This window comes from Anolis carolinensis, chromosome 6 (assembly GCF_035594765.1).
Source record: "Anolis carolinensis isolate JA03-04 chromosome 6, rAnoCar3.1.pri, whole genome shotgun sequence".
Classification (NCBI taxonomy): domain Eukaryota; kingdom Metazoa; phylum Chordata; class Lepidosauria; order Squamata; family Dactyloidae; genus Anolis; species Anolis carolinensis.
In genome coordinates this window covers 113,153,507-113,178,473 of record NC_085846.1, presented here as the reverse complement: position 1 = coordinate 113,178,473, position 24,967 = coordinate 113,153,507, and the positions used below count along the sequence as shown (strand labels likewise).

Below are 24,967 nucleotides of genomic sequence, written 5' to 3'. Positions count from 1 at the left end.
TACCAGAGAGAGAGAGAGAGAGAGAGAGCGAGAGAGAGACGCGCACACAATTTCTGCACATCTTTCTCTGTGCTCTGCTGGGTTTTCATTTGCAGGGATTGTTTGAAAGAAACAAAAGGTATCAGTCAATAATGACACTTCCCTACTTGTAGTTTGTAATAGTACATTCTAAAATACCGCCTCCTTCTGCGTTGAAGATAAAAGCTGAGGTTTTATGGCTTCTATGTCAGTGATCTCATGAATTTTGTTTTATAGAGAAATCGGTGTGTGAGCCTTTTTCTGGGAAATAGTACCATTCTCCATTTTAAGAGGAAAATAACTCTTCAAAATGTTCATGGATTGTTGTAGATTCTTAGGGGGGAGCAGAAAGTAGTAGTGTGTCCTGTACGAATATTTGGTATCTATAACAGAATAGAGTGCAGCATAGCCAGTACGCTATATGAGGTCATGGTGGGAAACAGGAAAGAAAATGCACAAAATGGTCTGGTAAGGTTTAAAAGAAATAAAAACTTACATTTATTGTAATACATGTTGTATAAAAGACCAGATAAACAGAAGTAGAAGATTCCCAAGTGCTGACTCTCATGTCTAGAGTAAGGCATCTTGAGGCAGAGAGAAGCCTCATGATGCTCCCTTCTCAAACAAAGGGGAATAAAACACCAAAGACTTTTGGGAAGAAGAGGGAAGTGAGCTTTATAGACTGACAGGAAGCAAAACATCTTGGGTTACTTAGATTTAGAAAAGAGGGGAAACAAGACAGCAGACATACTCCACAGGGTTCCCTCTGTTCCCAGTTGCTCCATATACAAGTGTTGATGCTTCTTCACTTCCAACCCAGGGGAAATTGAACCCTGGTCTCTGGAAAGTACTTGAATGTTAATCGATGTTCACCACTTGCAAGTGTCAAATACTGCATGCTAGAGCCATTTTGCTCATGATTTGAACTGCAGATGGGGAATGATGGACTGCTTTGATGGTGTATTCCAGCATGGCAGGAAGTTGGACTGGATGGATGGCCCTTGTGGTTTTTTCCAACCCTGTGATCCTATGATTCCAAGGATATTGAAAACAGCCGCTTTTCCTCACAAATTGACTAATTGGAGATAGGCAGGGATGGGACAGCCTTCCTTCCCTGTCTCTTTCAGAGGTTTCTCTCCCATCCTGTCCTTCCTAAATCCCCTCTTCAGAGGCATGTCCCTTTGACGGGAACTACCTAGTGGATTTGTTTGCAGAATCCAAGCAAAAGCCTCTCCTGCGTGACTAAAAACATCTTGACAGCCATTGTGCCCCAGTTATAAAGCTGAAGACACAAATGTGTCTACGCAACAAATTTGGGTGCGCAAATATTTGAACAGGGTAATTTTCCAGCTCTTTGGCAGTTCTGAAAGAGTTTTCTGTGACAATTGTGCTGCCAAAAGTGTGCAGATTTTCAGAGCTCTTTTGTCACTTCTGATATTTTCCTTGAGTGTGTCGTGGGGAATTTGTCATACTAGAAATTGCTCTCATTTCCTAAAATGTCTCTTTATTTTCTCTTTTCTAGCCAATTAGCAACGCTGATTTTATTGTTCCAGTTGAAATTGATGGAACTATACATCAGGTGAGTACTGCTGCTGTATTTACCATTTAATTCGTGTGTTCTTGTGGCAAGCTTTCTTTTTATGTGTAAGATGTTCTTTTAAACTTAAGATGGCCTTGTTCATCTTATCTTATTTTGGAGAATTTCACTAGTCTTTTTCTGCCATTTGGGTATACATAATGAACTCATGAGGGAGTTATCTTTCCATAAGAAGTTACTGTAGAAAATGATGGATTGATATTCAGATTGGAAATAGATTACCCATACACACACTGGAAAGGCACTTAAATTACCTTGGCAAAGGATGGAGTGTTTGATTAAAACTAATCAACAGATTCAAAGGAAATGTTACTCTCCAAGATCAGATGACACTGTCTGGAAATATTAAAAGAGTGAACTGTTAAATAAATAAATTCCATGTTTTTTTTGTAATCACTTGAGTTCAAAAGGAAGCAGGGTTGCTAAAGTAACACAAAGTTTCAAAGGTTGCTTGCATATATGGAGTGGAAGGAGGCCAAAAAGACACTTTTCCAGTAACAGAAGTAAACAGAATACAGAGTTCGGTGATCAGGACCATTCAGTTTAGACTCATCAATTTAATTGCAAGCAGTTGATTTGCTTGACTGAGAAATATTAAGAGCCTCTAATTTTGTCATCACTGGTTAGCAAAGTTCTCGTTCTTCTAATGAGAAAAAGTTCTGCTAAGGATCTCCTTCTCTTGCATTGAAGGCAAATAACTATGTAATCCTTGTTGTTTTTTCTAAGTATACAGATGAAATACCACACTGTTATTGTTTTTTTTTAACTTGTATTGCTCTTTTTAAACTGTTTAGTGTGGATAGATGTTAACTGCCTTGAGTCCTCATGGGGAGAAAGGTGGGATATAAATGATGATGATGATGATGATGGTGATATCCTTTATCTGGAATTCCAAAACACTCCAATATTCAAAACTATCCACATGGGTGGCTCAGATAGTAACATCTTTGCTTTCTGATGGTTCAGTGTATACAAACTTTGTTTCATGCACAAAATTATTATAAAATTACCTTTGGGCTGTGTACGAAAAATAAAGAAATATCATGTTTAGTCTTGGGTCCCATCTCCAAGATATCTGGTTCTGTGTACTGTATGCAAGTACAGGAAGCCCCCGAGTTACAAACATCTGACTTACAAATGACTCCTAGTTAAGAATGGGGGTGAGACAACAGGAAACGGGAGAAATCTACCCCTTGGAAGGGAAATCCACTTCTGGAAGAGTTATTATCATGGGGGAAAAGGGTCTCAACTTAAGTTTTATCCCCAATCTTTGTTTCCACAACAAGACAACTTTTTTCAATATCAAGAGAGAGAGAGGGGGGGGAGATGAAGTTGCACTGCCATACAAATTTAATTTTAAAGCAAACCTACAGACCCTATCTTGTTTGTAACTTGGGAACTGCCTGTATTTCACCCCCCCCCCCCCCCACCAAAAAAACCCCCACCTTAAAGTATAGAATGTTATCCAAGCATTTTGGATAAAATATAATCAATCTAAATCTCTTATGTACTACATTTATGAAACATATTCTGATCAGACAACCTTACATGTGGTGAACATTTTACAGGATCTTGATTCTAGGAAGAGAAGGCTTAAAAGGACCTCAGATCTTGGCCAAGAATATATTTTCTGTCATACAGAAACCTCCTGTTGTCTTTTGTTTGTTGATTTGTGTTTGGAGCTAAATGGCTACACCCATGTTCTTTGCCAGCTCATATGTTGTTTTCAACTGCATAGTAAACTAGTGCACTTTATTGTAAACAGCTGTGATTTCCTGATTTCCACATGGTATCGCATACTTTGGAATTCAGTTCCTGTCTTCCTTCCACTGTCCTTTATTGTTTCAGAGGTTGATGTAATATGCAGGAGTATAAATAGACTTACTTGAGCAAAAAGGCCTTTTTTCTTTGTTCTCAATGAAGTCTTTGCACACTCTTCCTCAATTTGGTGTCCTCCTTAAAGCAGGTGGATCCAACCTTTAATCCTCCAGGCATTTTGAACTTCAACTCCCAGAATTCCTGACAATTGGACAATTTGGCCAGGGCTTCTGGGAGTTGGAGTCCCAAAAACCTGGAGGACCAAAGGTTGGGCATCACTGCTTTAAGACATATTGTATTGGCTTCCCTTTCCCATCTTAGCTTTTCAATTTACTGAGGTTATCTTTTTATACATCGTTCCGTGAGATCCTGCCATTCAGAGGGCCTAAATCAGGGGTCCCCAAACTAAGGCCCGGGGGCCGGATGCGGCCCTCCGAGGTCATTTACCTGGCCCCCGCCCTCAGTTTCATAATATAATATATTGTATATACATATAATATTGATAATAATATTATAATGTAATACAATATAACACTAATAATAATACCATATAATAATATTAATTATGTATTCTATATTACATATAATATTACTAATAATATTACAGTATAGTGGTATAGTTCAATATAGTAATATATAATGCTAATATTGTGCTATGCTAATAATATAATATATTGTATGTACATATAATTTGTAAGCCACTCTGAGTCCCCTTTGGGGTGAGAAGGCTGTGATACAAATGTAGTAAATAAATAAATATTAAATGAATAAATTTTAGACTTAGGCTCGCCCAAAGTCTGAAAGGCACACAACAACAACAACAACAACAACAATCCTAATTAACTTGACTATCTCATTGGTCAGAAGCAGGATCACACTTCCCATTGAAATCTTGATAATTGTATGTTGGTTAAAATTGTTTTTATTTTTAAATATTGTATTGTTCTTTCATTGTTCTTCTTGTTGCTGTTGTTATTTTGGCACTACAAATAAGACATGTGCAGTGTGCATCGGAATTTGTTTGTATTTTTTTTTTCAAATGATAATCCGGCCCCTCAACAGTCTGAAGGATTGTGGACTGGCCCTCGGCTTAAAAAGTTTGGGGACCCCTGGCCTAAATACTCTAAGGCACAATCCCGTCTGATCTGGGAATATAAGTATGGCCAACCCTAGTTGTTATTTGAATGGGACACCAACAAAAAAAATGCTAGATGCTGTAGGCCATCCTTCAGAAGAATTGGCTAGATAATATGAGTATCCTTTGCCTAAGAAAGTTCTATAAAAATCATGGGGCGATTATATCAATAGGTGGGTTGAAGGCCACACACACACAAACAGTTTGTGTGGTAGTGATATTAATGGTGATGACCATGGTATGGATTATTCATACAAAGCACGGGTTTAAATATCACCTGGGTAACATTTAAAAACTATTATATTATACAGTACTTAACTTTTGATTGATAATGGTGTAATTGTGTACTGCTTGCATTCTACCGGTGGTTTTGTTTTTTTTCTTGTTAAACATTTTGTGGTCCGGCTGGATAAAAATGTTTTAAAAGATGTGTCTCGGCTTAAATTAGTTTGAGCAAACGTTCCTTTGTCCCACAGAAAGTCAAATAAATTCATCAACAAACAACAGTTCCCATTATTTTTTTACTCCAGCTGTGACATTATTCTGAAATCTATGTAGTAAATAGGTCACTCTCCATTTACAAATATTAGTCTTTATTTGTCTCCTATCAGACCAGGGAGTGCTTTCTGGCAGCCAGAAGTATGGAACAAAAGCAGCCAAGATGATTGAACAGCTGATGTGGAGGAATTAGAATCATAGAATTGGAAGAGACCAATGTTCAACCCCCGGCCATACCCTTTTAGCCCTTTTCACTGGTTGCACTATTTTCCTTTGTCTTCCCAAAATAAATGGCCATCATTATTGCATCATGATCTAAAGTCCCATCATCCTTCCTTAGAAGGCAGAGAGGCTCCCAAGCAAACTTGTAGAGACCTTCCTTGGGCAGTTGAATTTCAAGCCACTTCCTATAGCTGTTTATTAATTCCCTTTCCCCCCAGAAAATTATTGCTAAAAATGCCTTTGTCTACAGTGCTTTGTATCTCTGCCTATTTGATTGCTTTTATTTAACTTCGGGGACAGTTGATGAGCATATTTAATAACCTGGGGAATGCTTAAAATCTATTTTACATTAAACATCACTCTTGTTTCTGAACGTTAATACAGTTCTGACTTGGAAGAGGGTTTGTGAAATGGCGAGTTTGCAATGCAGCAAACAAAGCATTACAGTTGTACCACTCAGTGACTACTTGAAAGCTGCATTTTATTGAATGTACAAGTCATTGTTTGTCCTTGGTCTAAGAGGACCTGAAAAAAACCTCAGTCGTAATGTAGATCATAGAACATTGTGCCTGGGTACAATAACAAATACTGTATATTGAACAGTGAGAGTCCTTGCACTATTTCAACAGCATGTATAAATAAACAAAGTAATTTTTTCTCTCTGTTAAGGGGTGGCGATGGGAACAGGAGAAGAGAAAAGTGAACGAGGTACAATTGAAAGCCGTATGCATAACTCCAGTACGTGGTGATTTGGGGCATGTATTCTTTCCCTAAAGGGCAATGCTGTCTATGAGCCAACTTTCAAGAAGAGGCTGTGACCTGCTTCAAGTAATCCAGGATAGGCTGTGTGCATTCTTAATGGCCTATCCTTGATTACTTGCACTGGGAAATAGCCACAGCGCAATGAACAGGATGCTGGAAGATTCATGTCCACACACCTTCTCCCACACACTGCAGCAAGAAATGTTCACAACTGTAGATACTGGAGCAGTGAGTGCTGAGGATGGCTTGGCTACGTCTCCATCCTCATCACAAGTTCAAGGCAAGGGACAAAAACCAGAGCTTGAAAAAAGTATGTCACAAGCATATGCACCAGTAACCATGTTACTCAGGAGTGAACTTTAAAAAGTAATGTGCCAATGGTTATATCATTATGTTGAAAGAACTGTAATGAATAACACTTATATGGTATTCCTAAAACATTGTAGTTGTGGGTGAGTGTTCTCTCTTTGAGCTACTTTTGTATTTTGAGGGTTTTTTCCATTGGAAAAGAAATTTGAAAGGAGCACTTAATGTATTCCTCACATTGTTCTGTGCATTCAAGTCACTTCTGACTTATGGTAACCATAAGGTGAGCCTATCGTGTGATTTTCAGGATGTCACTGAATGTGTGACTCACCCAAGGCCATCCAGTACATTTCCATGGTTGAATGGGTGAGATTGAACCCTGGTCTCCAGTGTCATTTCTTTGCAAGTGTATTATTCACAAACACCACTTACAGATTTGCCATGATGCAGGCCATATATTTCTGAATCTCAGCTTCTCTTTTCCTATCCTTCATTACTTCTAGGTTTATGTATTAAAACGACCGCATGTGGATGAATTTCTCCAGAGGATGGGAGAGCTGTTTGAATGTGTTCTGTTTACAGCCAGTCTAGCAAAGGTAAGCCACTATATAACGGCCTTGTCTCTACCTCTTAGTCTTTCACCTCCTCCTTTCAGGTACCCTGAAATGGCTTAGAGTGAAGGTTCCAAGTCACCAATAGTTCTGGGATAGTACAACAACTTTATGACTATTGGAGACCTCCTTTGTGAGAGTCACACCTTGAAAAAGCTACCTTCTTTTTGGAATACAACTCCCTCATGTACTTCGAGATTTTCAAAAGTATTTTTTCCAAGCTCTATTAATAATAATTTCTCAGAATTTGAGTGGCACGAACCCAGGAATTCATAAGAGCCACTGATCTAGTGTCCATATGAGCAATGGCCCAAAGAATTTTGGCCCAAAGCAACACGATCCTAACCAAGTTTGTTACCAATGTAGGCACTCTTTCCCTTTCTCTCTTTCTTTCTTTCTTTCTTTCTTTCTTTCTTTCTTTCTTTCTTTCTTTCTTTCTTTCATTATCCACAAAGTCTCCTTCAAGGACCATTTTTAAGTTGGCATGAAGTATCAAACAAGGAGAAAAATAATTATCTTCATCTTCCCCCCTTTTCTTCCGCTTCTTTATCTGGCAGCGTGTACTTTTGTCTGCTAGTGTGTGGGTAAGTGTCTCCATGGTAACAATATCACATATGGGCTTGTCTCATAATGTGGCCTCCATGTATTGCTCAAGATGCCAATATGAAAGGCTTTTTTTAGTTACCATGGTTATTGGGGGGAGGGCAGGATGAAGAAAAGCAATGGAATAAATAGCTTATTACATGAAGTCATATCCGAAAGCTGGGCACACATATATATATACCCATTTCCGTCCAGTGTTGGTGCAGGCAACTGACAGTCAAGACTTTTAAAGTCCACCGAACATATCTAAACTTATAGCAGTTAACTATTTTATAAACTGTGCTTGCAAAGCTTGAGGATTCTACCTGCATTTGTGGTATTGTGGAATAGAGAAGACAGAATAAATATTTTGTGTACTCTGTTCTGTTTTGTAGAGGCTTTGTAGACATAGTGGTGTATATTCAAGCTCTACAGTAGAGTCAGTTGTGTTAGTCTTGTGATGTTTTCAATGGCGTCTGTAGTTGTGATAGCAGCAAAAATCAATCTGATCATTTTCTTTGGTTGAGAATGAAGTCAGGCTTTTGCAAACTTAATAGCCCTGGAGAAAGAGAAGCTGTATTCACTAAAATGGGGTTTTGGGAAATATTGTTACCTCGTATTTTGGGAAATATTGTTACCTACTAAACCTGATAGAGAATGCTATGGGTTTGAGTGGTACAAGAGACAACTGGGATTTCTAGTTTGCTAGAATAGCCCTTACATGGGCCTAAGGGTGGGAGTTTTTTGTAGAATACCCTACCACAAATCTAGCCCAGAATTATTGCTGTTTTCAATGCATTCAAAAGCCAGCTCTAGATTCGTACACTAAACTTTGACTTGTGAAAGCTCCTGATCAAGCATCTGTTTAAATATATTTGTAATTATGTTTAATACTTTCTTGGCTAGGAAAGCCTTTGACACTAATGCAAGAGATGGTTGTTGACCTACTGAGTTTTTAATGTGTTGTTAAGGTTTTTTTATGTCTTATTTTCTGCCATACTCTGCAGCTTGCTGCTCTTAAGCTAATCAAGCGTGATGTAAATATTAAAACACATCTCCCCTGTAATGATTTCTTAAGAGTATGGAAAGTCCCACTCAGTTGAAATATCAGACTTCCTTACCTGCATAGTACATTGATGCATGTGAGTGCAATAGTAAAAAAAAAATTAGGTTACGTTTCACATTAGCAATGTGCAGATACATATCCTGAGCCTAGTGCCTTGAACCCAAGGCCAAGACAGCATTGTTATTCTTTCTTTACAGTGGTGATGTTAAAACCAACCCCATGTTGTATTGTGTCTCTTGTGTCTCTTGTGAAGGACCACAAATGTAGAAAAATTCAGCAGCATTAGCACTCTTAATTTAAGTATTTATTTTATTTATTTATTTACTAAATTTATATCCCACTCTTCTCACCCCGAAGGGGACTCAGAGCGGCTTACAAATCAAATGAACATACAATATATTATTAGCATAGCACAATATAAGCATTAAATTACTATATTGTACTATATAATTATATGGTAATATTATTAGTAATATTACATTTAATATATAATATATAATTAATATTATTATATTGTATTATTAGTAGTATAATATTGTATTCCATTATAATATTATTATCAATATTATATGTATATACAGTATTTTTTATATTTATATATATATAATTATTGTGGAAGTTTAGTGTTAATCCAGTAGTTATAGACTTGGCATATGTGGGCTCTACTTCACAACCTCATTTGATGGAGAGTGATATAGACAGCAAGTACATTTAATAGTTTTTCCACCTCATCCTGTGCATTTCTGTGCCTAACAAAAGATACATCCACATGCTTGTTCAGATCAATGAATTCAGCATCTTAAAGAAATCAGACATGAACTAGATTGTGTTTCTTCTCTTGCTATTGCTTTTGGAACCAGACTTATTATGAATAGTATAAAATTGGTATAATGGCTGTTATTTATCCCATAACTACGCTTCTTAAGTCGTTTATGAGATTCCCTTTATCAATTGTTCTACAGTTTTAGAGTCGGTGGCTTGGATTACAAGATCCATTGAAACTAGTTCCATGAATTAAGGGGGCATTGAATTCATTACTCTTAAACAGTATTTATCCTTCTTTCTCACTATTACTATTCTTGAAAAATAATTGTTTAAACCACTTCAACCTCTTGTACAAGCCTTTTTAGTTTTTCGGTCCAATGTGTTCTCTGAAAAATAAATAATACAACAAACATTAAGTAATGACCCTGGATTATGTATTTTCTTTCTCCAAATAAGAGATAAGGAGTGATTATGGAGTGAGGCTGTCTGTCTAGACCGGCTTTGCCTCCTCTTACCAGTAGATATTCTCCAGAGTCATGAAGAAGGTTTTTCCCTTTTAGCTGGAGATTATTATAATTTTGTGATTTATTAGGTTCATATTTTGGATGCCTGCTTCTAAAAAAAAGAAAAGCAAAAGCAGAGAGACGCTAAGCCTTTCACAGATAAATTATACAAAAGTGGAATGAAAAGGAGTCTGTGATAAGACAAGAGCAGGACTTACATAGTCCTGCAGATGTTAAAATACAATTTCAAGCATCCCTTTCTTTTAGCTATGTTTGCTGTGGCTACTGGAGTTTGGCGATCAATGCCAGGGAAGGTTGCCTGATTTCCAGTCTGCGATAGAACAGCACATCCATCTATCAAATAGGAACAAGCAAATGGAGTCACCGACAGATATATCACTTGAATGCCTCCTTATTTCTGGTCATGGCAGTCCCAAACAATTCATTGTCATTTTCAGATTGTATAACTTTTTCCATCTCCTGTTCCTTTCTGGAAATCCCATCTGCAAAGCCATTTCTTGACTGCCATGCTTGCAACATTGAGTTTGAAATATTCTTAGATTTTTGCACCTGTGCCATGATCAAAACATGGCAATGAGATATGTTGAAATCAATGTATTTTGTAAATAAAACTTAAATACCCCTTATGCTTGGTTTGTACACATGATTCTAGTCATCAGTGGATCTTACCTGTGAATATTCTCACTTGTTAACTGGCTCAGTGGTCACAAAACTCCACAAGAGTGCATTTGTACTGTGGAATTAATGCAGTTTGACATCACTTTAATTGCCATAGCTCAATGCTATGGAATTCTAGGAGTCTTATAGTTTGGTGAGGCTCCAGCTATCTGGTAGAGAACATTGTAAAACGATTCCATAGCATTGGGCCATGTCAGTTAATGGGGTGTCAAGCTACAGTCATTCTACAGTGTACTTACACTCTGAATAATTTTTAAATTGTAAACCTGTAGTCTTGTTTATGGGCCATTTATCCCAGTGAGTTTTGTTTACTGAAAGGCTTGAAGTTCAGGAAGTAGTTTCATTCATGTGAAAAATGTCCCCCTAAAATCTCTCCTTATGGAAAGCAAGGCCTCCCATTCCTTTTGGAGTTCTGGGGTGTTCAGTATCATAATTTTTGCAGTTGCTTAAAAAAATTCTCATACTTTTGTCAGTAATACATTATTCTGGCTGTTCAATTTTGTGAAGAAAATGCCAGACATTATGTCTTAATCCTGTAACCTTTTCATTTTATTTTCCAATCACAGTATGCAGACCCAGTGGCAGACTTGCTGGATCGCTGGGGTGTGTTCAGGGCTCGGCTCTTCAGAGAATCCTGCGTTTTCCACAGAGGAAACTATGTGAAGGATCTAAGTCGACTGGGGCGAGAGTTGAGCAAGGTTATTATAGTGGATAACTCCCCCGCGTCTTACATCTTCCATCCCGAGAATGCAGTAAGTATAGTAGCAGTGATGTTTACAGTAATGGAACTCTTACTTGAACTTTATGGATTTGGGCCGTCAAGCATTGGCTGCTTTAGGGAACGTAAAGCTCTGTTCTGGTAGAAGATATAGTATGGTCATATTCTAATCCAGGTGTAAGAAAGGGTTAACAGGAGTTGCTTTCTTCTTTTATTATTTTTTAAATGTTATTATTCTTTTACATCACTGCAGCTCCAGTCCATTTTGTCCTTATACAGCACACATACCTCCCTTTTTAATAATATTTGGATACAAAAACAAAGTGGATGATGTGCTTTCAAGTTACCTGTTAACTTATAGTGGCACCAGGAATTATATATTTTTTTCAGAGGTGGTTTTGCCAGTTCCTTCCTCTGAAATATAGCCTACAGCACCCAATATTCATTGGTATTTTCCCATTCAGATACTAACTGGGATTGACCCTGCTTAGCTTCCAAGATCAGAGAGGATCTAGTAGTGTCTTTAGAGGTGTTTAGGTCTAGCAGAGGGAGGCACTCAGGTACTGAAGAGACAGGAAAAGAAATGTGTATTGTTCCTTCTATCAGTTCTTGATTGTATCCTGTTCCCCAGCATTTCAAACAATACCTCTTCAGGAGCTTAGAAACCAGCCTGCCTTAATGAAAGCTGAGGTTTCAGAATCTTTAGAGCAGCTGTCCCAACTATTCAGCATCTAGTCGTATCTTACATAAAGTACCAAATGTTCAGTTCTTGGCGCTGTGAGTGAAACCTCATGGCATGGAAAGTGGAGGCGGAGGAAAGAGACAAGCTACAATTAGGAAGAACGAGCAGGCCTGATATGAGCAATATGGCCATATATTGAAGCTCCAAAACTACAACATGTATACAGATATCTTAATTCACAATGACATTTCGTCATTCCTTGGGGATGGAATGGGGAAATGTGGGCAAGAGTGGGGGAAATGTAGCTGTGATTCTTATGTAGCTTCAAAAAAAAACCCCACCTACTATCCCTTTTTTAAAAAAATCCTGCTGATTTTCAGTTAGTGTTTTGCCCCCAACTGTCCAAATCAACCCCAGACTGACAACAAATGTGATAGCTTATTTCTGCCGCCCGTCCTTGAGCTTCCATGCAACTTTTTAAAAATACAATTGTATATACCCCCATGTTTCCTGGGTGTTGAAGGAGTTGCTACCCCCTGATTCATCCTTCCTTTCTTTTTCCTTCCCCTCATACACTTTCCTCTTTTCTTTCCCTCCTTCCCCCCATTCCCTCCCTGTCTTCTCTGTTCCTTCCTTTTCTTCTTTCCTTTCTTCCTTCCCCTCCCCTTTCTCCTTTCTCCAGTCCTGAGAGGGCCCTATCTCACAATGTCTCTGTGGCAAAATAATTCTCTTTGTGGGTCTTCCCTCCCTCCCTCCCTCCCTCCCTTCCTTCCTTCCTCCCTTCCTTCCTTGCTCCCTTCCTCCCTCCCTCCCTCCCTCCCTAACCCTAACCCTCCCCCTCCCCCTCATAGACATACCACCTTTCTTTTCCAGTGACATCACAGAGGGCCACTTCACCTAGCTATAGCCTTTGTGGTACAAACAGAAAGATAAACAAGTGTACATACTTTGACTTTTATATAATGAGATAAATACTGAACTTTATTCAAAATGACATTTGAAATTGACATGGCATGACATGCTTTCTAGTGCACCTGAAACATGTTGGTGTGGCCCAATGAGAAAACAGAGTACCACCCACTCTTCAGTTGTCCACCCCAGATTCTCAATAAGACATTTGCCTTATTTTTTTTTAAAGCTAAATTATGCTCTTTTTGTTCTAGGTGCCGGTGCAGTCCTGGTTTGATGACATGACAGACACAGAATTGTTAGACCTCCTTCCGTTCTTTGAAGGACTAAGCAAAGAGGAGGAGGTCTACACTATGCTTCATAAACTCTGCAACAGGTAGCCTTCCAAGCTGAAATGCACTGCTTGGCTGCAGCCCCTCCGGGGGGTGTTCAGAATTAACACAGCATCTCAAAGAGGCTGCTCATGTCAAGAGTTATAAACACTCTCGATCTTCCTCTTGCAATGCTGTACATGAAGGACAATCGTGAACTGATGCTACTAAAATCGTGGGAATACTGATGCCGTAAGGTGATAAGACTACTTTTTTAAGAAAAAAAATATAAGAAATTGAAACAAAGCTATTTTGAATGGGACTGTTTTAATGAATTTCATAAATGGACACCTTTTACAGATCCTGCTTTTTTTCTTAAAACATGCCAAAAAAAGTATATTTAAAGCTTAATGTTGTTTCAGCACGTTGACTTGACCCTTTCCCCTTCCCCACTCGTCCCATCCCATCCCGCTATGCAGACCATTCCCCCCCCCACTCCATCCTGCTTATAGAGCAGTTGACCTGACTCTGAACTTACTTTCTTCCATGATAAAAGTGCCTTTTCAAATGTTGTTTTAAGATTTAAAGGAAAAAATTAATCATTTTTGTATGAGGAGTATTTCCAGACATCTTTTAGTCTTGTATTGTTTAAATGCTTGAAGAGGAAGAAGAAAAAGAAGAGGACAACGCCGTTGTAATATGTGGAGGTAAAAAGGAGAACATTGGAAGCAGTTTGTTGGTGGGGGTTCTGTTCTGTTTCTTGGATGTTGTTATTAGATTCGCATTGGGTCAAGCTTGAAAGGATCAGGAGTATGTAAGCAGGGATATTGCAGTCAACTGGGTAATATACCATATTTCATTGCATAATAGTCCCTCCCTTTTTATCCTAAAAAGGAAGTGTGACTATTACGCGATCAAAAAAATCTGCCTTCGATTCTCCAATTTCTGATTTTGTTTTATTTTTAAAATAAAGCTTTACCTTCAAAGGGGGAGGAGGAAAAGGAATGATCCAATCTCAAACTAACAGCCCTGTTTCTGTTTGCTTGTTTAAACTGTTTTCCCTCTGAGAAAAGAGGAGGGAAGATCCTCCTCCTTTCCAGAAATGGAAATCTCTGGAACTTGGATCTTCCTTTCTTCCTTCTTTCTCCAAAGGCAAGGCAGTTTACAAAATCTGAAATTGAGCTCTTTGGTGAAAGGAGAAAGGACAGAAGATCTGAGTTCTTAAGATCTCCATCTTATAGTTTTTAAAATGCCTTGCCTTCACAGAAAGAAGGAAGGACTCTGCGACTATTATGCGAGGAACACAAAAATACCAATTTTACCACCCCCAAAATGGGGGACTATTACTCAGTGGCGACAATAATGCAATGAAATACGGTATATATATCAGTGACATAACTGTCTTAATAATTTGGGGCATGTTTTGCACATAGCTTACAGTGCGTCTGCATTTTTCGACTGAATATGGTGAAACGGAATGGGATGTGCACACACAGTGGCAAGCAATTCCTCAGCGCCTTCCAGAAGGGTCTTCGATAGCCTTTGCTAACGCACAACTGCCAGGTATTTCTGTTGTTAGTGATGAGATACTGATATAAATTATTGAAGACGAGGGTATATTTATGAAGCTTGAATTCTTCCCATAAGTAAATATGAAAATTTTACTATTTGCAAAATACCCCCTCCACCAAATGGCCCAATAAAAGGAATGGGAGGTAAACCAGGAGCACACTTTTCACCCCAAACAATGGGGCACGCACAGGAGACAGTTCCCAGTATAATTGTGCTCTAGATATTTTCTGGACCGCTACTACAGAAGGTTCACCCAATAGAGCTGTACCCCGGCTGTTATACTGTTCTTCGCCACTGTGCCTGTGCTACTGAAACCTTTGTCAAAAAGCTGCAAAACACGGGCAACAAATCAAAACGCTGGCTTTCTGCTTAAGGCCCTTCAACATATATTGGCTAATGTCATCAAGGATAACCCCACAGATTCCCTTTTTTAAAAATTGGGATGGTGTGCCCTTTTCTTAGTACTTCATTAAAAAAAAAAAAAACAGTGACGTTGACTGTCCCATGGCTAAAAGATTTTGTAGTAGCTCTAAAGTCAGATCTGGGATTGTTGACCCTTAACAGGAGTGCTGAAAATTTTTAAGTGGAGGTTCGCTATGAAAAATTTTGAGTTGGGAATTGTCTAAGTTGTTGAAATCACTCCACTGAGAGTTTGCATTAATATTCCTAAATTGCTCTATATTGCTTTGGAGCATCACCTTTCAAATTTGACCCTGCCCTCCTATACTTCGGCAAAGAACATCGGAGTCTGTCCTTGGTAGAAAAATTGATGCTATCAATTTGATGCTTTTTTGGACCACATGAAGCTCATATTTACACCAGTGAATCATAGTTGCTCAAATTTAGCCATATTGGACAAGAATTGTCCAAAAATGTTTTGGTGCTCAACCCAGCCAGCTTTCAAATGCTGAAGCTGGCTTGTTGTCACTCCTTGCCTTTACCTGGATATATGGCCAGTAGGAACCTCCTTAAGGAGCTAGAATGGATTTCTACTCCTTAGCTAAAAACATCTAAGAAGCAGCTTGAACACATTAATTCATTGGAAAGAGGGGGGGGCACCTCCATGGGCATGGAAAAGATCAGCCTTCCCCATCACCATTGGGATGTGCTGAAGTATAGCTCCCATTATCCCCAGCTGACCTGGCCACCAGGTTGGAGGGGGCTGCCATAGGTTACCACAGGCACAGTAGAAGACAGACATCGCTCCAGCCATCCCCAACCTGTACTCTTGAAATGAATTGGACTACAATCTCCATCAGTCCCATGACTCTGCTTGCCGCTCGCAGTAGGATTATGGGAATTGCATTCCAGCATATCTCAAGAAACCAGTTTCTCCCAGTGTTTGCAGCACTCTTTATGAGCAGTACAGACTTACTAATCCCAAAATGATCTCCCATTGATAACATCAACACATTGCTTGCCCTTTGGAGGTCATTCCCTTTAGTACTGTATGTTTCATCTGCCAGGAATTTGGCAACATGGAAAATACCCAACCATTAGGGCATTTTTTCCTTTTTTATTTTTTTTTAAGTATGGATTCTGGTTAGTCCATAAAGCTTAACTGTCATTCGAAGTTTTCTCCTGATTTTGTATTTGACTTCAAAATAATGAAACAGTTGTACTGCCAAAGCGTTTTCTCTGAGCAGTATTTTTCCACTGTGTTTCTGGCCTTCTGAGCCTCAAATGCAGTCTGCAGGGAAAGTATTCAGGTTGTAGCGAGGGCAAGTATGATGGGAATTGTTGGAATTAAGTCGAAGAAAACCACGGGTGGTTTTTCTTTCTTGTACTAAATCTCTGGATCTTCCCAACTGCCAGCTGATATCATCTTGCCCTTTCTAGTGTGGTGTGACCTTCTGACAGTTTTCTGAGATCTGTTTGTACATAATACAGACCATTTTCATTCAGTGTTCACTTTTTTATAAAATCAGTGATTTTATCTCTAGCCGGTTGCCTTAAATGTCTGTGAATGAATGTTGATTATTAAAAGTGTCTTGTAACGTTGTGGAATCCACATACAACGGACAATGGAACTTCCCTTTTTGATTTCTTCCCTCACCAGCCTGGCCTCTGTTTTAAAGAAATTACCTTGAAATTAACTCTGGGATTTTCAAATCTACCAAGTTCTTGAAAAATAGCAGCATAAACCATAGGCTGTAATTCATAGGCAGGCAGCAGCCAACCACCTGTGAGTGTTCCTTGCTGAAATCCACGGGGCCACCATAAGTTGATGGGTGACTTGAAGGCACAGATACCCGCACATTATGAGAGTGTCATAGCACCTTAAGGATTAATGAGTTTACTATGTCACTGATAGTTGACATAATCCCAAACTCGATTTATAATTGTTCAGGAAGATAGTTGGAAAGGACTACAAGGTCCATCCATTCCAACTCAATTCTGCCATCCAGAAAAACACAATTAAAGCTATCCCAAAAGATGGCCACCCAGTCACTGCTTAGAAACCTCCAGAGAAGGAGACTCACAAGACCTTCAAGCAGCAGCCAATCTCACAATCAAACAGTATTTACCAACCATTGGAAACACTTTTCCTGTAATTTGAATCCATTGCTAGTCTCCAGAGCAGCAGGAAACAAGCTTGCCCTTTCCTCAATATGACATCCTTTCAATCACTTAAACGCACCTATGTTGTCCCCTCTCAGTCTTCTCTTCTCCAAGATAAACATACCCAACTCCCTAAGTGTTGACTCATAGGGCTTGGCTTCCAGACCTTTGACCATTTTTGGTCATCCTTCTCTGGACATCTTCCAGGATGTCATATTCATGTTGAATTGCTTTGCACAGATCTTAACATAGTGTTATTCCAGGTGAGGTCAGCCCAAAGCAGAATAGAATGAGACTATGACTTCCCTTGATCTAGAAACAATATGTCTAATGCATTACAGGAGTTGGTAACATGTTTAAGACTCCCCCCCCCCTCCAATAATACATCCAGCAATAGTGAACTTCAGAATGTCACAAAATTGCCCAATCATCTTTTAAAAACAACAATGACACATAGTAGTGCATGCCATTGCAACAAGCATCTGATGTCACATTGCAACCTATGCGCATGATCAGATCTGCTCCAAATTAAAGCATATCTACTTAGAAAAGCAGAACTGATGGCATTTCAAATGCACTGCATTGTCTCAAAAATGGGAGAAGTGTACTTTTTTGGACTTTAACTTTTAATTTGCTATGGACTATGGGAGTCACAGTCCCCAAAAAGTGTTTTAGAAATTATATGAATTTGCAAAAATAGGTTCACGCTTCTTGTATATTGCATGCACAAAAATTCCAAATTTCTGGTTGGTAGGATTGCTGTGCTGTATTGCCCACCCTTACTTACCCTGCAGTGCAACAAAGCAAGTAAGATCCCTTCCTTGAAGCCATGACACTGAACGTAGTATTTCTTAGACCTGCCTTGTGGTTCTGTGCCTTCACCATACGGCCAAGTGGGATTTCATTCTCTCAAGAGGCATATACCATTGAAAGATATGGTATTGTATATAAAGATCCAAACATTGTCCCGTTGGTCACTCAGGTGTTGCCTGACCTGAAGTTCTGTTGTCAGTTGTACGTTGGGTTTTGGGGATGGGATTGAGGGGAAATGAAAGGGACACAAACCAGTCCATGGATGCAGTGATTGTGCATGGAGAATCTCCATCCCTCTATTAGACTGCAGTTTTCATTGTTCCCACCTGTGTGCATGCACAGCAAAGTTGGAATAAACCATTGGGAACAAGGGAAAAGTTTTGACCAGGTCTCTTTCTTTATCTCCCTGTCAGTTTTTGGTCCTTTATTTGATGAAATGGCTTTTGTTTTGCATCATGAATAGCATCCACTGAGCAAAAAGGGGAGGGATGGGCCTTTGCGGTCCACAGATGTAGGCAGGGGAATTAATGCGGCCCATGTAAGTCAATGAGGTTCTCCATACACAAGCTGTGCACCTTCAGTTGGATGGGATTATGGCCAATATAAATTAGCTAATGAGGCATCCAGTTTTTAACTCAAAACTGGATGCCTTGAATACATGAAAAATCCTAGGAATAATCATGAATTAAATTGTAACATGTTAAAACTTTAATACTTGAAAAAAATATATCCCACGTGTAATCAAGAGACACGCAAGAAAATCCCATGTATAAACTATGGCTACGCCCAAAATATATTTTGTCAAAAACGTAAAAAATAATCTGCAGGGTTTTGAAAGGAAGATGTCAACAAATAATGTAATTTGCTGTGTTATTTTGGCTACGTTGGACAATTCTGTTTCCTCTTGTTTAGCCTTTCCATTATAATTTTTTTTTATTAAAAAATGAATTTTACTTGGCTGAACCTGTCCAGCTTAAGAGTTTTATTTTCTTTTGCGTATGGTCTCTGTCAAGGTATTATTTAGAAATTTAGGTGGTTTGGGGAGCAATCAGTCCTCAGTGACACCTGAGAAATTTGTGTTTTGGAAAAGTATGCATATAAATGGGTAGGCTGTATATTTTCCAACACTTTCCAACACTTAAATAATAATAATATACTTTATTTATATTCCGCTTTATCTCCCTGAGGGGACTCAGAGCAGATAACAGGTACATATATGGCAAACATTCAATACCATTATACAATTGACAAAGACAGACAGTACTTAAAACAGAGGTAAGGTGTATCTCTTTTCATCTCCGGCATCTGGCTGTGCTCCACTCAGCCATGGGGAGGTGCTGTTGTTTCATTTTCCATGACGCCTTTCTTCATTTTTTCATTACTCCTTTTACCTCCCCGCCAAAGAGGTACCTATTTATCTGCTTACATTGTTGCTTTTGAACTGCTAGGTGGGCAGAAGCTGGGCTGACGGTGGGAGCTTACCCTGACCCGGGCTTGAACTGCCAACCTTCCGGTCGGCAGGATCTTCTATAGCTGACAGTTTCACCCGTTGTGCTAGCCCAGCCCTAAATACACTATAGATCTTTTAACAATAATAAAAACAGTAACCATAGCAATAGCAACACAGAACCACACATACCTTTTATAAACTTCTTTTTCAGCCTCTCATCTCAAAGGTGCTATAGTATTTCTTTTGAATGATTTAGAAAATAAGTTGGGATTGGCATTTTTATCAGCTGTGTATGGAAAGAAAGAAGATAAATGCTGTCTTTCGGTATATTTTCAACTTTACTGTAAAAATACAGATCACTCAGAAATCTGGAAAGAAGAGCATAAGCAATGGGTGAATTGTTTGTTATAAATAATAAAGGAACTGTTTGCACTTTTTGTGCTTTGAAAGATTGCCACAGTCCTTGAGAGAACGCATTGCGATTCCTGGGTAGAAGCAGAAATGTTGTCAGTCAGGAACAGAATGCCTTCTTTATCGTGCAAATAAAAAGGTGGTTCCTTTTTTTAAAAAAAAATTGACACTTGTACATATAATATTTGGATAATATGGAGGAATGATCTTCCTCTTTTGAAGCAAAATATAAGACCATTGGATAGAGCTGTTCATTGCTGCACTGTCTACATCAGGCATGGGAAAACTTGGGCCCTCCAGGTGTTTTGGACTTCAAATCCCACAATCCCTAACAGCCTCAGGCCCTTTCCTTTTCTCCCTCAGGCGCTTAAGCGGCTCTTATTTATGCAAGCAAAAATCCCATTGGCTTTTTTAGCCACCACTCACATTGTTTGGCTCATATTCACCTTCCTGTTCATGAGGACTACCAGACCTTTTTCACACATTCTGCTGTCGAGGTAGGCATCGTCCCCCATTCTGTATCTTTGCATTTCATTTTTTCTGCCTTTTGTCCCCATTGAACTTCATTTTGTTAGTCTTGGCCCATCTCTCTATCATAAAATCTTTCATTTTCTTTCTTCTGAACCAACAGTTTATTATGTGCGTTTAAGCGTGTTCATTGAAGCTTTTGTTAAAACCACAGTTATTAAAATATCAATATATTTTCTTAAGGAGAAGTTTCTTCAACTGTGTGACTACTGGTAGGAAATGAATTCTGCAATAAAAAGCCAATCCAGCCATTTTGATATCTGAACATTAAGGGAAGGTTCTGATATATAGGCCTCTGTTAGGTAACTGGCCCACTCTCCTATTCATGCAGGGCTTTTCCACTAGATGGAGAGGTTGAGCTAGACTTTTTGCTAGAAAAAAAGCTATCCGAAAAGACTGCACCGAAATTAAAATTCAGCTACTCCGAAAGGCTCCTTTTGCAAACAGCCACTATGCCTTTGCTACAGGAAGGAGTGGGTTATTGGATACAAGCCATGAAGAAAGGAGGAAGAGCTAAATGAAGGAAAAAAATGTCTACACTTATTCATCGTATTTACAGGCAGTCCCCAAGTTTCAAACATTCAAATTACAAACGACTCCGAGTTAATTTATCTCCAATCCTTGTTTCCACATCAAGCCAAATTTTTCAAATTCCAGTTATCACCGGGACAGAAAGTGTGAAATCTTCTGAACAGGGGCACAGACTACAAACATAAAAGGGTATCATGTGATTGTCACCCTGCTCTAAAGACAATTCTCGGAACTTAAGCATTTTATTATTTTATTTTATTATTTGTTTTATTTATTTTGGTTGGTTGTGAATATTATTTTTGGGCCACCGTGGGATTGGGGGAAGAGGGAGGTGGGATTTGAATGAGTTAATATTTGTTAGGAGATACCTAGGTCCTCCAGTTCAACTCTAGGAGTTATCTAGCTCCTCCAGTTCATTTCAATAGGGTTCCATATCCACAGTTTGCTATTTCCACATATAGGGCTTCTACTATGTTTAGGGCCAACGTAACTACCCCTAAATATGTTTCAAAGAACTCTAGAGCTCATTAATATAAAATTACACTCAAAATATAAATTCCAACGTTTCAAATGCGTTCTGCTCCTTCAGATGGGATCACTATTAATTCCTTGCTAGGAATCTGGTTATCATCCACTATCTCTATGCTGTAGATTTAATGCAGTTTTGTACCACTTTTAACTTCCATGGGTCAAGGCTATGGGGTCATGGGAGTTGCAGTTTGATGAGGAATCTACTTTTTTAGCATAATCATCGAAAGGCCTTGTAACACTAGTACTCCCAGCATTTTTCTGAATGAAGCAGAGTGTTTGAGGATGGGGACATCCATAGGATACCAAGATGCTTGTTTATAACGCTGTTGTCCTCCCAAATCTATTCTATGCCTGCGAAATGTGGACTGTCTATAGATGTCACACTCAACTCCTGGAACGATTCCATCAGTGTTGCCTCTGAAAAATCCTGCAAATCTCTTGGAAAGACAGGCGGACAAATATCAGTGTGCTGGAAGAGGAAGCAAAGATCGCCAGCATTGACGCCATGATCCTTCGCCATCAACTCTGCTGGACTGACCACGTTGTCCGAATGCCCGATCACCTTCTCCCAAAGCAGTTAATATACTCCCAACTCAAGAACAGAAAACGGAATGTGGTGGACAGAAAAAGATGGGCTTAAAGCTAACCTAAAAACTGTTGCATAGACACCGAGAACTAGGAAGCCCTGGCCCTTGAGAGCTCTAACTGGAGGTCAGCTGTGACTAGCAGTGCTGTGGAATTTGAAGAGGCACACATGTAGGGCGAAAGGGAGATACGTGCCAAGAGGAAGACATGTCAAGCCAACCCTGACCAGGACCACCTTCCACCTGTCCTCACTGTGAAAGAGCATGCGGGTCAAGAATAGGGCTCCAAAGTCACCTACGTATTCACCTCCAAGACCCTAAGCTTGGAAAGGCCATCAAACTCGGACAATGAGGAATCGCCTAAGTAACTCCCAAGACTGTAATGCATTAAGCCATGGCTGTTAAAAGTGGTGCCAAACTGCATTAGTTTTACAGCGTAGATGCAATGTAAGGGTACATTCAAGGACAACTGGAGCCCTGGGGGGATGTTTCAGCCTCTTCCCTTCTTTCCTCATGAAACTTTTATTCTGTGCAAGGTATTTAACCTGAAAGTGGGACAAAGAGAAGGGCAAAGTGCTGTGTTGACACTAAACTCCGACAGCATTTTGGAGGTTTTTTTTTTCTTTTTAACAGCATCTTCATTGCATTCCTTCAAACCTGTTTCTGGAACAGCCGGTTTAGAGAGATGGAAAATTTCCCAAGGGCTGTATCACTGAGGATATGGAGTTAATATTTACCTTGATTGAAGAGCAAAGGCAATGTTAAGAAGAGCAAAGGCTGACAGTGAGGGAAGGATGCATCTACACTAGGCATGGGCAAACTTTGGCCCTCCAGGTGTTTTGGACTACAACTCCCACAATTCCTAACAGCCGGTAGGCTGTTAGGAATTGTGGGAGTTGTAGTCCAAAACACCTGGAGGGCCAAAGTTTGCCCATGCCTGATCTACACTGTAGAATGAATGTGTTTTGTCACGACTTTAACTGCAATTCTTCAGTACATTCCTTCTCAAAGGAAGCAAGAAATAATTTTGGCAATTTCCTTCCCGTGTAAGAGAGACTTCGAAAACCACCAAGGTTAATTGCAATTCGGGATTAATTCTGTGCAGAACTCACACGTGGCTGTTTTGCACAGAAAGCAAAAGAGACTGAATTTTCTACATTGAAAATGATACTTCTATGCAGAATCACAACCCTCTACTTTGAGGTTAAAGCCAAATTGTCTCAAAGCAAAGCCGTGTAATTTGTTTTCAAATATTTCATATTTCCAGCAGCAGTAGCATGGAACACACTCCACCCATATTGTCAGGATTCCTGGGTTTTGCATGGATGGACTAAACCAGAGATAATAACAAACGCTACTGAAATGAAGAACTTCTGAAGAATCCAATAACATTGCACTGGAAGACCTAGAAAATGCCTAGAGAGAGGACCTGTTTAATCAGATATCAATAAATGAAACCACAGATACAGGGGTCGTATTGGTACTCAGACCTCTTTGATCCTTATGGTTTTATTTATTTATTTATTTATTTATAGTATTTATTTATTTATTTATAGTATTTATATTCCGCCCTTCTCACCCCGAAGGGGACTCAGGGTGGATCACAATGTACACATACATGGCAAACATTCAATGCCATATGAACATAGAGACAGAGACACAGAGGCAATTTAAACTTCTCCATCTTCCAGCTTCCTGAGGGGATGCTCGATTTTGGCCACAGGGGGAGCAACTGCTTCATCATCCACTATGACGCCGAGTCCTTGGATACTTCCTCATTCCAAACACTGCTGGATGATTTTTATGGTGTCGTAAATTAGTTAAATTAGCTTCCCCACATAAGGGGTACCTAAATTTCCGACTTGATAGATGCAACTATCTTTCGGGTTGCTTAGATCAACAACGACCAAGGCTACTTTTTATTTTAATTTTCGGGTGCTCATTCCAACGGGCTGGCCTCTTGAACTCATGACCTCTTGGTCATAGTGATTTATTGCAGCTGGCTACTATTTATTTATTTATTTATTTATTTACAGCATTTATATTCCGCCCTCCTCACCCCGAAGGGGACTCAGGGTGGATCACATTACACATATAGGCAAACATTCAATGCCTTTTAACATAGAACAAAGACAAGACAAACATAGGCTCCAAGCGGGCCTCGAACTCATGACCTCCTGGTCAGAGTGATTCATTGCAGCTGGTTGCAGCTGGCTTGCTCTCCAGCCTGCACCACAGCCCGGCCCTTCTACACTGTAGAATGAATACAATCTGACACCACTTTGACTCCCATGGCTCACTACTAAGGAATCATGAGTGTTGTAGTTTTAAAAGATCTTCAGTCTTCTCTGGTGCCAGACTACAACTCCGATTATCCCATAGCAAGAAGCCACTGCCATTCAGTGGTGTCCAACGGCATTCATTCTACAGTTGTAAGTACATCCTACGTTGCCTAGGATAATGTTATCTCAGTTGCCTATCGACTCGGCTTAATCCGTGCCCAGATTTAGCCGCCTTGAGCTAATGAATGCCGTTTTTTGCCCTGCTGTTCATAACGCTTGCATTTCTTTCTCAGCCTACTTCCTCCTCCTCCTGAATCCTCTGCCACTCCATTCCTGAGAGCAATTATTCCACTTTTCCACCTCCCAAATGCAAACACGGTAACTAGGAAACGCTTTTGCAACCGGATCTGTCTCTGGGGAAAGCCTTGTGTGCTTTTTGGGGTGGAGGGTGAGTAGGAAAGCCCTCCTCCTTTGGGTTTGTGTTCTTTATTGACATCCTTC

At 39.4% G+C, this 24,967-nt stretch overlaps 1 protein-coding gene and 1 non-coding gene across 6 annotated transcripts in view; both read left to right on the top strand.

Moving 5' to 3' along the window:
* Positions 1–13,801, top strand: part of ctdspl (CTD small phosphatase like) — a 63,895-nt gene extending 50,094 nt beyond the window's left edge. For 3 of the 5 annotated variants that reach the window (XM_062957362.1, XM_062957361.1, XM_062957364.1), the window contains 5 exons: positions 1,541–1,597; positions 5,958–5,996; positions 6,860–6,952; positions 11,149–11,334; positions 13,146–13,801. In XM_062957362.1, the coding sequence (XP_062813432.1) occupies positions 1,541–1,597; positions 5,958–5,996; positions 6,860–6,952; positions 11,149–11,334; positions 13,146–13,271 (501 nt within the window). In that variant the 3' untranslated portion in view covers positions 13,272–13,801. The remainder of the gene's footprint in view (positions 1–1,540; positions 1,598–5,957; positions 5,997–6,859; positions 6,953–11,148; positions 11,335–13,145) is intronic. The other 2 variants (XM_062957365.1, XM_062957363.1) reach the window with 1 other exon arrangement.
* Positions 6,096–6,189, top strand: mir26-2 (microRNA mir-26-2). Its single transcript, NR_129940.1, has one exon. It is a non-coding gene; the product is annotated as a microRNA mir-26-2 (primary transcript).
* Positions 13,802–24,967: the final 11,166 nt, after the last annotated feature.